The sequence below is a fragment of the Xenopus tropicalis genome, chromosome 4, assembly GCF_000004195.4.
Source record: "Xenopus tropicalis strain Nigerian chromosome 4, UCB_Xtro_10.0, whole genome shotgun sequence".
NCBI classification, from domain to species: Eukaryota; Metazoa; Chordata; class Amphibia; order Anura; family Pipidae; genus Xenopus; species Xenopus tropicalis.
In genome coordinates this window covers 76,655,348-76,673,303 of record NC_030680.2, presented here as the reverse complement: position 1 = coordinate 76,673,303, position 17,956 = coordinate 76,655,348, and the positions used below count along the sequence as shown (strand labels likewise).

Genomic DNA, 17,956 nt, shown 5'->3' with positions numbered 1-17,956 from the left:
TTCTGGCAAAGTGAGATTGGGGTTCTATTGTAGCATCAACTCTTTGGGGCCTTAAAAACACAATCCCCTCTATGCACTGTAAGAATTCAAAAATAATCACTGAACCCTACTGCATGCATAATAAGACTGCTACATGAGGAGTGCATGAGTGCCACCTTCTGGCATAACATGGTTTTGCAAAAAAAAAAACTTAGCATAAGAGCACCTGAATCTGAAGCTCTTTAATGGTTTCAGATTGTTCAGCGCATTTTCCTTTGCTCACCAGGAGGCTTTCCTGGCACTCTTGCAACATCTGATCCGCTGTTTTTAGCAAGCCAGGAACATGCTCAAGTTTGGCTAAGTCAGCATCCAGTTGCTTTCTCACCTGTTTAATAACATTGAGAAGAGCAAAGGCATTGTTTATAATGGATCCCATGATAGCTACAATTTGAAGAATGATTTGAATGAAGAATGAAGTTTGCTTTTCTCCCTGCCATGTTTTCAAATAATAATCACTTGGCAAGTGCTGTAAACGGGCAGTGGGGAAGGTGTCGGCTAATTTGGTACTGCCCCAAAAATGAAAGACGTGGGTGCCAAGACTACGGGAGTGTGTGAATGTGTCAATTATGAAAAAATGGAATGAGCTTTGTAATGAAATAAGATTTCATTCTACTGCATGTAAGGGTGCCTATTAGTCTGGATTCTGGCACAACTTTTAAGTAAAACAAACAAACAAACAAAAAATTGCATATCTTGTCATGTCACATTCCATGATTTTTAAAATCAACAAAGGGAAGCCACAAGTAACCATACAAAAAGCAGTTTTGTTAAAACATCATTATTTAACTTTCTGTACATTTATAATTCTTTTAAACCTTGTGAAGAACCTTACTATGACGTAACTAATACAGTGGAAATGTATTTACTGAGCAATAATTCTTAATTTATTATTCCTCCAAACTGGGTACCACTGTTATATTCAGAAAACCTGTCCAAAATCCCAAGATAACCTGCTGGCATTTACATCATTGTCACTACACATTTTCTTCCAGTTTTGTTACATGTTAACCTATTAGAAAAGCATGGTTTCATTTGATTCTATGAATAAGTTATTATACACTATGTACAGAGTAGAGCAGGGATCCCCAACCTTTCTTACTCGTGAGTCACAGTCAAATGTAAAAAGCCTGGGAGAGCAACGCATCATAAAAGGTGCCAAATAAACTTGCCACCAAGTCAGAAATTCAAAATTAACTACCTGGTTTGGGGGCACTGAGAGCAACATTCATGGGGTTGGTAACCAACATGTTGCTCACAAGCCCTGGTTGGGGATCACTTCAGTAGAGCAACCAGAAAGACAGCTAGTACTTGTACTATATATATATATATATATATATATATATATATATAGTAGGCACTCACAGGTCTTATAGAAAATGTAGAGGTGTTTATTCAAATCAACATCTTTAGATGTTGATTTGAATAAACACCTCTACATTTTCTATAAGACCTGTGAGTGCGGACTCTCCCTACAGCTACTCCATCTATTATTTTGGGACTGCACCCAGGCTCCCTTGGACCTACTTATACGTGAGTGCCTGTCTTCTTGCAATATTATATATATATATATATATATATATATATATATATATATATATACACATATATATATATATATATATATATTATATATAAAATACTTACGTTACCCTTCTGCTACATGATTCAAGCATTGCCTTTTTCTAAATGTTGTCCCCTTAATTTTAACAAACAACACTAAAGGGGTCATTTATGATCTCCAACACAGTGTGTAAAGTGCATAAAAAGGCACTCCCACCTCTGGTTTGTTGCAAATGACCCCTATAGCCTTTACTCTGATACTGGAGCTTTGTACTTAATTATCTACTCTTTTATAAATGTATCCCTTATATCAGTGCTGTCCAACTTCTGTTGTACCGAGGGCCGGAATTTTTCCGACCTACGTGGTGGAGGGCCGATAATGGAAGCCAGTTTAGACCACTCCCCTTTTTGAAACCGCACCCACTTGAAACCACACCCATGTTATCACATGACCATACCTATATTAATGGTTGTAGTACAGCAAAAACCTGCCATACTCTGCCTGCCCTACCCTGCCTGTGTGCCATACTCTGCCTACCCTACCCTGCCTTTGTGTGTGCCATACTCTGCCTTCCCTACCCTGCCTGTGTGTGCCATACTCTGCCTGCCCTACCCTGCCTGCGTGCCATACTTTCACTGTGTGTGCCATTCTTGGCTGGTTTGTGCCATACTTGGCCTGTGTGTGCCATACTCTGCCTGCCCTACCCTGCCTGTGTGTGCCATACTCTGCCTTCCCTACCCTGCCTGTGTGTGCCATACTCTGCCTTCCCTACCCTGCCTGCGTGTGCCATACTTTCACTGTGTGTGCCATTCTTGGCTGGTTTGTGCCAAACTTGGCCTGTGTGTGCCATACTCTGCCTGCCCTACTCTGCCTGTGTGTGCCATACTGTATGGCGCACACACAGGCAGCCTACAGTGACACAATGCTGGCACTGCTCCTACAGTCTGCACAATAACTATATATTAAAAAACGTTTTAATTGCAGTACCACCTCAGTATATGTTCTTTTTGTAGTATGCAGGGATTATTTGTGGGTTTCTACTGCTCCTGAGGTGTGAACAGGGGAACAATGGGGGTGATTACAGCCTGAGCCTGAGGTGTGATCACTGCAGGGGGTGAACAATGCAGAGATTAAAAGGTGTGAACAACACAGGGGATTACATATTTAAACAATACAGCCTGATTACAGCCTGAATCTGAGGTGAGAACCATGCAGGGGGGGGCAGTTAATCACAGTACTGATACCATTTAAAGCTTACACAAGAGTAAGCCATCAAAGCAGCCAGACAGGTGGGGGGCCACACAGAGGGGGGTCGCGGGCCGCCAGTTGGACAGCACTGCCTTATATTAACAAGGGTGGTTTTCTTAAGTTTCCCTAGTGCACTGAAGTCTATGGGCCTGCAAAAGCACCTTGGGCCTGTTACAGTGCCCACAGAATCACTGTAGCATACCTTCTCATTTTCATAGTCTTTGTTTTCCAGAATTGTTTTCTTTTTTATGAGAACATCTTCAAATCTATCTTTAAGTTTATTCAGTTCTTCTTGTAACCTTTGTACCTGTAAAACACACAAAACACCTTCACTTTCAAGAAAACGTACTGGTTTATTAACTGTTTTACTTATTGTTTTTAATTAGCTATCTGCAAAATACCTCTATTATTCACTTTATTTTAAGACTGCATTATTAATATGATATAATTTAACAACAGACTAAACTATCAGATTAAACCAAATGCTCCAAAACTAAAATGATAACATTATTAGGCAGGTGACCCTTAAAGCTAGTTTATTACAGAGAAAAGGACTGTCTAAACAATGGAAATTCTGAGCACATACTTACACTGTAAAGCAGTATGGAGGTAGATTCCTTTTAAGTGAGAAATGGCATTTCCCTAACAAAGTTATGAGAGTTGTAGCCGAGATTAGCTTAACACACATTTTCAGGACAGTTTAACTAGGGAAGGGCAACATCATTAGTCACAAATGCATAATACTAATAATAGTGAATGGGTTTATTGTGCAAATGTTGAGACTGATCAACACAAGGTTAATGCAGTGATTATGGAAGCACATGAACTGGCATGCAAGCTGGTTATGACCCTTATACAGAGTAGTTAATTTTTGAGAAAGCAACATTCAAAGTGCCCTGTATTGTATACACTGCTGTAGAGACCTACAAGCTTAGCTTTATTATCTGGCCAACGCACTGTGTCATCAGTTTTTGCTATAACCAATAATATGATATATTTTCAGATTCTAATAGAACAGTGGTTTAAAATATACCTGCATACCTAAAGGGGCAGTCATATGAGCAGCTATGGCATTGTGCTATGCAAATCTTTACATGTTTCACTTGAAAAACAATACATATTGCCTACATACAAAACAAATTAATTTTCTCCCCCTGCTACACCGACAATATTATTGCCCTCCAGAGCTCTGTAAAATTTACAGTCAAATATAATAAGTGTTTAGGATACGCTCTCTTCTGAAAATTGACAGATATAAATGTCCTACTTTATTCTAACAGTAGGTATAATTTGAATAAGACAATCTGTGAGTCTGTGTTGAATGAGATGTGGTTACAAGAGGGTATCCAGATGCTGTTTTGAGTACAGTTCTGATCAAGTCACAAGAACGGTTTAAGAGGTGCCAAGTAAAATTTAAGGGGCATGTCAACCTGGTATTTTCTATCACCTTAAACTGTGCTTCAGGGTTAATTAGGAAGTTCATTAAAGGATAATGACGTAAAAAAAGTTCAAATATTTTTTTCAACATTTAAATTTTGTACCTGTGATCTAGAACCTACACAAAAACCATTTACTGACAACAAAAATATCCTGTTTTATAAGCGAGGTATTCATTATATAGTTCTGTAGTGAACCATCAATGGCATTTTGCCCCTGTTTATTCTCCTGGGTAAGAACTATGTCAGTCACCTTTAGGCTAATGTCAGACGCAGCGTTTGGCGTATATCTGCGGCAAGCCGAAAATAGTTTGCCGAAAATATCGCCATACGCCTCCTACCTGTACCTGAATGAATGGAATACGCTCGGGTGCAGGCACATGTAGCCGATATCAGTCAAAAAACGCGAGACTTCATATCTTCGGCAGATATGAGCTACATGTGTCTGCACCCGAGCGTATTCCATTCATTTGAGTGCAGGCACAGGTAGGAGTGCGTCTGACATTAGCCTTAAATTCTCAAAGGTTTTCTTGAAAAATGCACAAGCATTTGCAAACTTACTGTATCACTCCCACATTTAAGCTTCTGGCCTTAGATTCTTTATTCAGCATATGACTTTCTTTGTAGTATGAATATGCTTTTCCCCAATGCCTAATTTTCACACATGGATGAATATTTGTAGTATATTAACTTCCTTTTAACTTTTCCTAACTGTACATAATAAAATGTTCATGTGAAAGCAAACTAATTTGCAATACATTTAATTATGTCTGTGCTTAGTGGTATTTAAACCTGGTTCTCTTTTTCATCCTGTTCCATGCAATGAGAAGCAGCTGGTTTCAGTTACCTGATTTTCATATTGCTCAGCGAAATGTTTCTGTTGGCTTGCTTTCTCTTGGACCTCTGACAATTCACTGTTGACTATCAGAGTTTCATTTTCCAGAGCAGCAATGGATGCCTGTGTTGGAAGACAAACTACATTTAACTAATGGTACACATTATCTGCATAAATAATTTTTTTGTCACACAATACTATACAGATCATGTACACATGATAACGCATACTGCACATACAGACTGTTTATGATAAGACATAATGGAAACCAAGACAAAAGGGCTAAAGTTAGAACTGAACATGCATCCTCGACTGCTTTACAGTTCCTATTAACACTGCAAGCTCCTAATTATTAAGTATGAGTAAATTTCACTGTTCTACTTGGCAACCCATAAATGCAAGTGTTTTAGATAATAGACAATGTGAGCTAATTCTGCCTGTTACAACTGTTTCTATTGGCTCTTCAATCAATCAATCAATGCAGAGCATAAAGTTAAATGCATGACATGCCATTACCTTTAGTTTCAAATTTTCTTCACTGAAATGGGCATTTTCTAATTTAATGACTGACATCTTCTCTATGTGTTCTTCTTTTAATTGTTTCCTTTCGTCCTCCATTGTTTTAATATGTTTTACATGGTCTGATGTCTGACTAAGATAAAAACAATTAGTATTTTCAGAATCAAAAACAATAAATTAAGAAAGAAAGCCAAATATTTTATTTCAGTAAAGCATCATATGAAACAAAATGTTTGCAATTTCCGTGAATGTTACCTTACCAATTTAAAAAATTAGATTAGAATAAAAAAGTGATCAAATAAAATTGTAAAAAAAAGAAGATACAAAAAATGCAAAACCCTTGAATTCGTATAATAATGGATTTCGAAGCTTAAAAAAAGTTTGAAATCTAAAATTTAAAATAGGACAGCTCCCATTGACTTATACATGACCTTGCAAATTGAAGATGTTGAAATTTTACATTTTAAATACAGCAAGACCAGCTGCACATATGCTGATCACGGAGAAAATTTCTAGTCTATCTGCTTTTCATGTATTTTTATTACCTTCAGCCCACTTACTAAGACACCAAATCTCCTATACTGAGGAAGACATTAGCAATGGAAAAGTGATTCTAATAGTTAATAGATAAGAGTAGTTATTCAAAATGTGCCATTCACAAGTGTTTAAAAATTAACCATGTATTACTTATGCACAGGTATGACATACTTTCACAAATGCTAAACGGACTGTATATTCATGTCATCCAAATTCTAGTTGTGGACATAAAAGTTTAGTAGTTTAAAATCCTTTTGCTTTCAGTAACAGGAATTAAAGGTCATTGGGGTAAACTTTGTTCATAAAAACGTACTTAGTTTAGCAAAAGAAGATCTGAGCAATATGCTTTTATTTTTTGCTAAAGCAGTAGCCAACAACTAAGATGGCTGTATGGAGTATTATCATAATTTATGGCTACCTAGGGTTTCAAACAAAGTGGGTGGTGGGCTGAAAGATCACTTACTTGGTAAGAGATTCATGTTGAACCTCCAACCTTGTCTTTGTTTCCACTGCAGAGTCATGATGAGCCTTCCAGATGCTACAAGAGGAATGTGCCTCAGACAATTCTATTTCCTACACAGACCACAAATGGTTTATTTATTCAGGGAGCAGTAACAAAATGCACATTTGCAAAACTCATTGAAAAATTTTATATAATCTGTACACACTGAAACCAGGAGTATATTATTTTATCTTTTGTTAGAAATTAGAGAGAGACAGAGAAACAAGCAGATTAGAAACAGCCTACTACAAGCCAGAAATATTTATGCAAAGAGAGCAAATATTGGTTCCTATTGGTGAGGCCTCATAAGTATGGATCACATTTTTTTTTTTTTTTTAAACACATTATTCAGGATCTGCCCTTCTCTCCACCACAAACATAAGTTAATGGTGGCTAAAATTGGTCTCTCCATAGCAAAGTCTAACCCCTGGGTTTCTTATAGCCTGCACATATATACAACAAAATTACAGCAGGCTAGCATGGTCATTCCACTGTAATACAATATTGCAGCAAAAACTGGGAGAAAAGTGGTTCTTTTATTTTTATAGTGAACTTCCTGTCTAATTCTTTTCCTGCATGTACAACAGCCTTTTTTCATGACGAAGGTTCTAAAACTAATAATGCACAATACTACAAAACCCTTTTACATTCATTCTATTTATACAGGTATGGGATCCCTTATCCACAAACCTGTTATCCAGAAAGTTCCGAATTATGGAATAGCCAACTCCCATAGACACCATTATAAGCAAATAATTTAAATTTTTAAAACTTTCAATTTTCTCTGTAATAATAAAAAAGTACCTTGTACTTGATTTTAACTAAGATATAATTAATCCTTATTGGAGGCAAAACAACTCTATTGGGTTTATTCAATATTTTTTAATGATTTAAGTTATGGTGATCCAAATTACGGAAAGATCCCTTATCTGGGAAACCCCAGATCCCAAGCATCCTGGATAACAGGTCCCATACCTGTACTATAAAATACATACATTCAAACAAACTTATTAAAGAAAATCCCAAATTAAATTAAATTACCTACTAGTTTTTACCTTCTCTTTAACTTGGGAGTTTATATTTTCTATGACTTTCTGAAAACGGTCAACCTTTTGCTTTTGTACACGAAAAGCCTTTTTTAAACCTTCTTTCTCAACTGTTTGCTTTTCTTTTAAATGTGTTATTTGACGTTTGAGGCCTTCTATTTCCAGTTTCCGACCAGAAATGCCAGTTTCAAGACTCTAAAAAATATAAAGCACTAGCATTAGATTCATATTTCAAAATAGTATTTTGCAGTCAAAAGGACACATAATGGCCACAGAACTGACAGCACGTTTTAATAAATTAAGAATATTACCATTTATGCCTTTAACACAGGGATTCTTAACCTATGGAGCAGGACCCAAAATGGTTTCCCAGTCTGTAACAAAACAATCCCATGTGACCAGCAGACCCAACCCACCTGGCATTTATGCTTTGCTATCATATGGGAGTGGATCCTGCAATCAAATCTAGAAATCACAGTATATTTTACAGTCAGCAAAACATTTAAATGTTGAGAAAATATACCATTCTACCTTTTAAGTAAGTTTTAAAGTAATAATGCAACCAAATATTTTTTTAAATATTCCTGTGCTGAAAAGCACCCCAGGCTGGTGCAGTTTTCTTTTAACAGGATAGCCAGCCTGGGGTATGAGCTAAGTGATTAAAATCACTAGGGGTGACTAAAGCTGGCCATACACGCACTGATAATATAATAAAATACACCTCGTTTCGTACGATATTCGGTGCATGTATGGCAAGTCGGTGAGTTGACCTATATCGCAGGAGGCTGCTGATATCGGTCGACTCGCCGATCTGGCGGGTTAAAAGATTTTGATCGGGCGCCATAAAAGGCGTCTGAGCAAAATCTGCCTTCAGGGCTGAATCGGCAGAAGGAGGTAGAAATCCTATTGTTTCTACCTCTATCTCTGCCGTTTCAGCCCTGAATGTTAGTGGACACCTTAACATTCGGCACCCCCAGTACTTTAAACTTTACCTCTCCTTTAATGAAACAACAGAATTCTGAATTGCACCAATATAATCAGTCTGAATGTTAGCTTTAGATTGTTGCATTTAAACATACAATCAATATCCGAATGTTTGTCAGAAGAAGACTACAATCTGAACTTGTATGCTCACCTTTTTATTTACTGCCATAGGTGCAAAACTGCGCCTGTGCAATTTAACAACTGCTGTTTAAATTAGTAAGAATCAGTCTACAAGTTAACAATAAAAAGCAAATGGTATATTGGTTGCTGTGGTAACTGCAGATGTGCAATTTAGCCTTAATTAGCAAACTATTGCCAACTGGTTTAGATGTGTACTACCGATGTTAAAAAATTAACCATTAACTAATGCAGTAATTAGGGTTTTATCACCTGAGTGCAAACATTTACTGAGCCCTATTCACTTTTAGGATGTTCAGAGTTACACTGCGCCAAATTGTCTGTTCACACTTTTACAAAAATGTTCCAAAGAAATGCATATAAAAGCTTTATAAATTTTCTCTACAGATGGTTTAATATGAAATTAATTTTGTGACATGTAAAAGTAGTTGTGTTGTAGCAATATCACGTGCGAAATACACAAAGATACAATAAAACAACCTGTATCTGAGTGGCCATCTGCTGATTCTCATTCTCCTTTCTTTTTACTAAGTTTTGGAGGCGGATATGTGTAGCTTCAGTAGTTCTGGAAACTTGGTTGATTTTCACAGCAGTATCCTACAAAGCACAGAGGCAAAGAGCAATTAAAAGTAATTAGCAGAAACTTAAACACAAGTTAGTCAGTAAGTTAATGCATGAGTATAGTTTTTTTTACAAACTTTAAAACACAGAAAGAAGATAATATTGTTGCAGATGCAAAAGTTTGGACACCCTAGTAAATTAGTATTTAGCGACACTCCCCTTTAAATCAGGTGACTGTGAAGGGGCATTCCAAAACCATTATGCCTTAAATGACAAGGAAAGGCTAAGTCACTTGGGGTGCCAAAATGTTAGGCACCCCCAAGTAACTTAAATCGCCTACCTTTTACCCTGGGCTGGTGACCTTGTTCTGAGAGAACAGCACCAGCCCGGGGTAGCTGCAGCGCTTCCTCCTTCGCTTGCGCGCATGCGCAGTAGAGTGAAAAAGCCGAACTTTAACAGAGAAGTCGGCTTTTCACTCTACTGCGCATGCGCCGGCCCGGGAATTTGCTGGCAAAACAAAGCAGGAAGGCGGAAGCGCTCGCTCGCAGGTACCCCGGGTTGGTGCTGTTTTCTCCTAACAGGGGCACCAGCCCGGGGTACAAGGTAATGATTAAATTCACTTGGGAGTGCCTAACATTTTGGCACCCCCAAGTGACTTAGCCTTTCCTTCTCCTTTAAGTCTACCAAAAAATAATATAAACATTAAATAAACCCAATGGGATTGTTTTGCCTCCAATTAGGATTAATTTTATCTTAGTTAGGATCAAGTACAAGGTACTGTTTTATTACATGTATGGGATCCCTTATCTCGAAACCCATTATCCAGAAAGTTCTGAATTACGAAAGGCCAACTCCCATAGACTCCATTTTAAGCAAATAATTCTAATTTTTGAAAATGATTTCCTTATTCTCTGTAATTATTAAACAGAACCTTGTACTTGATCCCAACTAAGATATAATTAATCCTTATTGGAGTCAAAACAAGCCTATTGGGTTTATTCAATATTTAAATGATTTTTAGTAGACTTAAGTTATGGAGATCCAAATTACAGAAATATCCCTTATCCAGAATACCCTGGGGCCTGAGCATTCTGGATAACAGGTCCCATACCTGTACTACAGAGAAAAAGGAAATGACTTTTCAAAATGTGAATTGTTTGATTATAATGGAGTCTATGGGAGATGGCCTTCTGGAAATTAAAAACTTTTTGGATAACGGGTTTATGGATGACGGATCCCATACCTGTCTGTTGATATTTAGTGGAGTCCATCTTGCCTTCTACACATAGAGGCAGATTTATGAAAATGAGATTAGAGCTCACCACAGACAAATTCACCCACTTTCTATTTATTCCTATGGGATTTTTAAAAGTGTATGTATAAAAAGGGTGAGCTCTAACTTTCACCCATTGATAAATACACCTCTAAAAATCCCATAGGAATGCAGAGAAAGTGGGTGAATTTTTCTGTGGTGAGCTCTAATCTCATTTTCATAAACCTGACCCATATATTGCCTGTGCCATTAGCAGCCACACAACCCCAAAGCATCATGGATCCGCCCCCACATTTAACAGTTGGCAAGGTGTTATTTATCAAATGCTGCTCCTTTTTTTTCTCCAAATAAACCTTTGGTGATTGTGGTCAATTAATTAAATGTTTACATCAGTCCACAGCAATCATTTTAAAAAGGCCCGTGGCTTGTCTAGATGTATTTTTAACTCTAATGGGACTGCATTGTTGGAATTGTGCTGTGTCAGACAAACCTTCCTGCAGTTTTCTTGCCATCATGAGGATTTGCTTTTGCCTTTCTGGTCAGCATATGAGCAATACATTTTTTTGACCTTCCAGATCTTGCCTCCCCTTAACTGCCATCTCTTAATGGTAATACAGACAGGGGGAGGGCCCATTTATCAATAAGTGACTTTTTTATTATGGTCGCAGAAATGCATAAAAAACCCCAATACCTCTAAAAATATCAAGAAAGAAAGATCTTCCAGTTGTAAAAGGGACATCTACCATTGACTTCTACATGATCTTGACAGGTTTTAGAAGTATTTTTAGGTGTATTTTTGCTTCCGGTTTTGTCACATAATAAATTGCAAAAACATAATTTTCTGCAACAAAAATGTATATTGGTAATATGGAAATATGAACTGTGAATAAAAAAATCAAATGTGAATAAATGCCTTCCTAGAAGTTGGGAGCTGGAAGCATTTTGCAATCTCTTTACAGCCTAGAGGGGGTAAAGGAGCCCATGGTTGTTGAGTGACAGCCCAAACATTTTATTGAGCTCTGCAGCAAAAATAGTGTTTGTCAATCAACAAGTGGAAGGGTGCCCTAATTTTGTACATTCCAAAATCACTTTTCTTTGTTCCTGTGTTTTAAAGCTTGGAAAATATAATGTAACTGTGAATTACATTTCAAATATATTTTTAAAATACACCAATTCCTGTGTGAAGCAGTATTCTGTTGACATGACTATTTAGCACAAAATGCCATATGCCAAACAAATACCTTCTCCTGCTGAATAAGGCAGCTAAGATCCTCAAGCTTTGCTTCTTTTTCAACAACTTGTTCTCTTAGTCTCTGTAATGTTCATGAAATGATTGTTAGTGCAAATAAACAATAGTGCTATTTAATAGCATTATACTGAAAGAAACTTTGTCACCCAAACATTAAAAGTTAAAGTTATATATTTTGCAAATTAAACATGAAACCCATATCCTTTTTTAAGTAAAAAACCCATATCCTTTCTTAAGTAAACTTGCATACGTGTTCTTCAATGCATTTAAAAATCTCAGCTGTCAATTATATTTTGCTTCCCTGTCTCTATGCCTCAGCTATGTCACTGCATTTCTCATATGCCCCTTTCTCTTCACTGTCTATAACTGTGCAGCCTAGAAGTTGGCATGGGCCTCAGGTCCCCTATTCTGGTACATACACAAGATTTTAGGAAGGTGCAAATCTTGCCTTGATTACAGATTTCACAAAATGGCTGCTGCCTGCTAGCTGGCATAGAAAAAGGTAGCTATTTGTATCATTCACACAGCTCATGCTACACACATAGAATTGAATTAAAACCAAAAATAAGAAGCTTAAACCTTTACTTATGGAAATAATGGGTGGAGATATGCAAATTACTCCTTGGCATGTTTCTGCCCATAAATCCTTACGCAAGTGTAAAAGCCTTTCAATTTTTGTTTTAAGGAAATTGTATTTGTGTAGCATGAGATGTGAATACTTTCTCTTTTAAAGGCTTTCACTGTATGCCATTGGGAAGGGCTCATCATTTTTAGGCCTTCTAAATCTGTGTTTTTTTTCCTTAAAATAATAAGATAAGATAAATAATAAATAATTAAATTAAATAATAATATAAATAAATAAATAATAATAAGATACTTATAAATGGTCTGTGACTATGAAATAGAGCAGATGGGGTTTCCATACTTACTAAATTTTCTTTTTCATGTTCAAGTAGTTGTCCCATCAAAACTTCCAGATTCTCTTGATTAATTATTTTGTTGAACTATAAACAAAACTGTGTGTTAATACACAGACGAAGCAACAATTTCAGTAGAAATAAAATGAAAGACCTATACAGAGATTTTTAAAGTATTCAAACACACCTACAAATACAGAAATATACGTACAGTAAATAGATAATAGCAAAACTGTGGATGTCCAACATATCCAAATACTCGGTATTAACACAGTATTTACACTGTATTCACCAGTAAGACACATGCTAATTTTGCAAAATGTTGAATCTGTTTTGTGTTGACCGAACCTCAGTTACTATAAAACCAAACTATTTTAAAAGATTAGACAACTTTTATGGAAGAGTGTTTAAAAAAATCAGGATGAAATTTATACACACCACTTAATAAATTGAGAATCCACTAACTAATTAAAGCCCCCTTACCTTGGAATAATGTGTTTGAAGAAAGCATTCAAGAATTCCTCTAATGTCTTTGAATGTTTCAAGTTCTTTCCAGAGCAGATCATTTTGCTTGGAAATGTTGATCACATCCAAGCTAGAAACATTATCAGCCTAATAAAATATAAAACCACATGATCAAAAACATCTGTACAGCATTAAGTGTAAAGCCTTCTCTTTATTAGCATCAGATATCTGACTGAAGCACTCTTCTCAAAGGTTCAAAAATTATAATTATAAGAATAAAACCAGGGGAGATTTGACTGTGTTTAAAATTATCTCCACTTATCTTATCTTATCTCCACTTAAGGACACAAGCACATGCAAAGTCATGTGAAAGCACACAATGTGCACTTACAATACAAGGGATGGAAGGTGGCTGATATTTGATTGACCAGCCTGTGAGAACATCAAGCTGACCTCCTGCCCTAAATAATTTAGAATCACCCAGCTCCAGCACTGGGACAGTAACAGGGTCTACAAAAACTACATAACTGAGCTGGATGAACAGAAATATAAAGTGCCTTCAGAAACACTGCTGTGATTAGCTAAGACACTAGCAATTTTTACCTTTAGTATGACCTTGTCAGTATCACTTTACTGACAAACAAAAAGAAACCAAACCACATTTACAAACTGAACACAGGTGCCCTTTAATGTCAGTTACTGAACTTAATCAAATCCAGAATATTCTAACTTCGTTTTTCCAGGCTCTCTATCACAGCACATACCTTACACATACAACTGCAATCAATAAACACTTTCCAGACCCAGATCTGCTAAAAAAAAATAATTTATATTTTCTTGTTCTCTACTTACCCTTAGTATACATGAAGAAGAATCCTTCAGCTTCCCAATTAATGTTTCAACAGAATCAGCAGCCAGATCAATATCCTTCATCTTTGTCAGTAATGTTGACACTTTATCACAAGTAAGTTTGTCAACTGGCCTGTTTCAGAAACACAAATACATATCGTGTAAGTCACTTGTAAGGCAAAATATTTTTGCAAAATAATAAATAATTGTTTTGTAAATGTATCTTATAAGTAGGTATGAAGAAACATTTAGGAAGTTAATGTAACAACTCAAAATTATTTCCAAAGAACAAAGTAATAAACAGCTGCATCAGCTTGGAAGGTATTTCAGGAATCTGTAACCTAAACACAGAAGGAAGGGCAAAAATCTGTGCTTGCACAAATTCAGGAGAATGCTTTGTTTTACACGTCTTTGCAATACACGTTGCAGAAAATATCTGCCCATCCCTCCACTTAAGCTGTGTTAAGTTTTATTTTAGTTTGCCACTTGGTAAACTAGATTTAACATTTATTTTCTAACGATTCTTTTCTTCCTGTATGCAATATACATCAAGGAGTCAGCATTCAAATGGGTATTGGTGCTAATCGCTGCTTTTGAGAAATTCAATTCAAACTGCTTGGAATTTTAATTCATAGACCTTGGATTGTGGAAGTGCAAAAGCAGGAACATGAGAGGGGGGTGCACTAGGCGGGCATCTAATCTCCCCGTGTGCCAGAGCCCTAACAAGTAGCTCCTACTAAGTAGCTCTGTGTGTCTTCGCCCTTAACATGGTGCACACATGGTGGCATAGCCTCAGAAAATAGACTAAGTTACCTTGTATTTTTTATCAGAGACTAAAATATTACATACCAGCGCATGCTACTGTTTAAGCTTGAATGAAATGTTTCTGAGAGTGCCATACTGGACAGGTGGGAAGACAGCTCATTTAACCTTGTTTTTTGTCTGTTCAGCAGATCTGTTAGAAACTCTTGTGCATCCTGGGTTACAACTGAAGTTTTTTCATCCATGTGTTCAGGAAGCTTTAAAACAAAATTTACAAGGAAACCACATATTAATTTGCAAAGCACAGAATAAGTGGACTAATAAATGTAATCTTGGTCTTTATGCTAAATCAAGACACACAGACAGAAACAAAAAACTGAATCTTGTAAACAGTACATTGGTTTTCTTTTTCCCCAATTATTTGATTGATTTTTTTCAAAAGCAATCAGTGAAACTGAATTCTAAGTTATATTCTTTTTGGTGTTTACCATTTAAAACTTTGTAGAACCCACTTTATAAGAACTACTGCTAAACAGGACAGGGGTTAAATGTTGGTAAAATTTAAAAAAGCAAAATAAAAATCTTTAAAAAAAAACAGGGCAGGGGTGGAGTGATGGTACATTGCTCCAAAGTTAAATCTATAAGCCAACAACAGGTGCAACTCTACTCACCCTCATTCCAGTGGTGCAAAGATTTGTGCCTTTCTGTAAATGGCATGCAGGCTGCTGCAAGTTTTGCACATACAGGAGCAAAGTTAGTAATGTATTTCAGTATGTCTGTTTATGGCTCAAATTGTAGGGCTTGCTGTGTTTTTTCTTCAGTTTCAAATGGGTCATGGTAGATGACATAAATTCTAGTCCACAATCAAGTAATCTTAGGTACTCATCATTACATGTTAAAAACTGTGACTTCTTCTATGCAGGGGCATATTAGGGCTCAGTGCTCTTGAAGTTACCAGGAGCGGCTTTTTGCTGCCCCTGGTAACTTGCTGGGTACTCCTGTCCGAGGCAAGTTTCTCTATGTTTAGAATCTGTCCAATGACCAACTTACTGCGCAAGAGATCTTTAACAGGGGTGTTTATAATCCAGGAATCACTTCACCTGAATTTGAAAGTGAACCTTACAGTCATTTGACTTTACAGCTCTGGGCAGCTATTGTCATGCTTCATTTTTTCTAAACAGAACTTTATGAGGGACCTAAGGGGGTGGACATTCCTGAAATGCTTGGGGAATGACAAGAATCAAATTATCTCTTAATGGCAAAAATAACCAACAACTAGAAGCTAATTTAAGGAGGCTAATGCCTGTCCATTATCGAGTCCATTAACAGCGAGTGAGTTCCGTAACACACTCACTTTTTCTGCAATCAATTGCTCTGGCTTGTGTTATTCTTTAATGGCGAAGTCACATGGAGCTACTTAGTAGCGGCTACTAAACATCAGAAAATACCCTGTCATAGATTATACTGCCTCTGCTAAAACACACGTAGAGACAATCATCAGTAAATGATCAGCATTGTCTATTTTTGTAGCCAGAGCAAGAAAAAGTAGCTGCTACTAATAGCTCAGCGTTTTCACCCTAAAACATGGCAAGTAGAGCTGGGCGGTATGACCAAAAATTTATATCACGGTATTTTTCAAAATTATATCGGTGTCACGGTATTTGATGGTATTTTTTTTTTCCATGCATGATTAGGTGTTAACCCCATTTCCTAATAAATTAGAGAATAATTACTGCAGTATTGAAAATCAGAGTCAGGCAAGCGAAGGGTCGGCAACAGAAAGTCGTAAGGTAAATCAGGCAGGCTTAGTTTCCCAGGCAAGGCCGCAGACAACATAGCACAGGAGGAGGCGTTTGATAGCTTTAAATACCCCCTACGCATGCGCAGAACCGGCGCCGTCAGCGCGTCGCGGACGTGCATGCTTTGACATGTACGTGCGCCTTTGACGCACGCGCACCTGGACGCGCGTGCGCAACGTCCCGCGGACAACAGGACGCGCGCGCGCACGCAAGGAGACCGGGCCGCACGGGTGAGTACCCTGACACCCCGGTATTGCGGTATCTGAAAAATGAATATAGTTTTTTAAAAAAACACCGGTATTCGGTATTAAACGGTATATCGCCCAGCCCTAATGGCAAGCAGATTATTTCTGTCAAAAAATGCTTGTGAAAAAAATACTTTCCCTGCAATTGAATGATCTGGCCTGCTGCCAAATGGGATTTAAAAAATAAAACAAACAGCAAGAAAAACAACCATTATATGCTTGCTAAGGTACTGCTATAAAAATGTCAAGACAAATGCCAAATAGCAAATGACTGCATGTAGATTTAGGTCCAGTTACATACCCTAAATGTATTTTCCTTAAGTCATACAACCTAGCCGAGCATCTTAAGAATAAAACATAACAGAAGGCAATTTACCCAGAAAATGCCTGGGTATTGCCCAGAAAATGCCTTTAATGAACAACAACTAATGATGTGATGATTGTTCTTACGTTTGCATTGGATGTGCTGATCAGGTTTCCATGCGCAGCAGCAGCAGCATTAGTTTGTGTAGCTGATGTTGGAGTCTTCATTTTGATATGCGCTAGGGAAAATAAAAATTATATTTTAACTTAAATGTGAAGAAAAGTTTTTTCTCTTAAGGCTAATGTGCATTCATTGCTTGAGATGGCAGTTAAACACAAACCTCTGTCAAAGTGACACCAAAGCAAATGAATGCCTGCTGCCCAATGAACGCATGTAAGAATGAAATAAAATGTTCCCTTTATTAAAAACCCCATGTTAAATTCTTGCATCAGCCCTTCTGGGGATGACTGGCACGTTCACATTTACTGTAACATGGCAGCCTACCGAAAGGACCATTAATAGAAGAGGAATTTCAAGGAATTAGTTATTGTCTTATGACAAAAAAGTTAATGCTGCAACCGCTGGAGGGCCATAAAAGTAAAGAGTAGGACCTAGTAGGGAAACCTAAAATGCTAACTCTCAAAACCATTCAGAAACAGATGACATTAAAATAGCTGACATGTCAGA

At 37.1% G+C, this 17,956-nt stretch overlaps 1 protein-coding gene across 3 annotated transcripts in view; it reads right to left on the bottom strand.

Moving 5' to 3' along the window:
- The window catches only part of odf2l (outer dense fiber of sperm tails 2-like), a 39,691-nt gene that overhangs the window by 18,845 nt on the left and 2,890 nt on the right, over nucleotides 1-17,956 (bottom strand). Inside the window, exons 2-14 of one of the 3 annotated variants that reach the window (XM_012961510.3) lie at nucleotides 17,416-17,507; nucleotides 15,009-15,178; nucleotides 14,163-14,292; nucleotides 13,329-13,457; nucleotides 12,858-12,932; nucleotides 11,921-11,992; nucleotides 9,326-9,442; nucleotides 7,733-7,918; nucleotides 6,639-6,748; nucleotides 5,636-5,771; nucleotides 5,132-5,242; nucleotides 3,051-3,155; nucleotides 206-364 (exon numbers count right to left, since the gene is read on the bottom strand). In XM_012961510.3, the coding sequence (XP_012816964.2) occupies nucleotides 206-364; nucleotides 3,051-3,155; nucleotides 5,132-5,242; nucleotides 5,636-5,771; nucleotides 6,639-6,748; nucleotides 7,733-7,918; nucleotides 9,326-9,442; nucleotides 11,921-11,992; nucleotides 12,858-12,932; nucleotides 13,329-13,457; nucleotides 14,163-14,292; nucleotides 15,009-15,178; nucleotides 17,416-17,496 (1,581 nt within the window). In that variant the 5' untranslated portion in view covers nucleotides 17,497-17,507. The remainder of the gene's footprint in view (nucleotides 1-205; nucleotides 365-3,050; nucleotides 3,156-5,131; nucleotides 5,243-5,635; nucleotides 5,772-6,638; nucleotides 6,749-7,732; nucleotides 7,919-9,325; nucleotides 9,443-11,920; nucleotides 11,993-12,857; nucleotides 12,933-13,328; nucleotides 13,458-14,162; nucleotides 14,293-15,008; nucleotides 15,179-17,415; nucleotides 17,508-17,956) is intronic. The other 2 variants (XM_031900842.1, XM_002931646.5) reach the window with 2 other exon arrangements.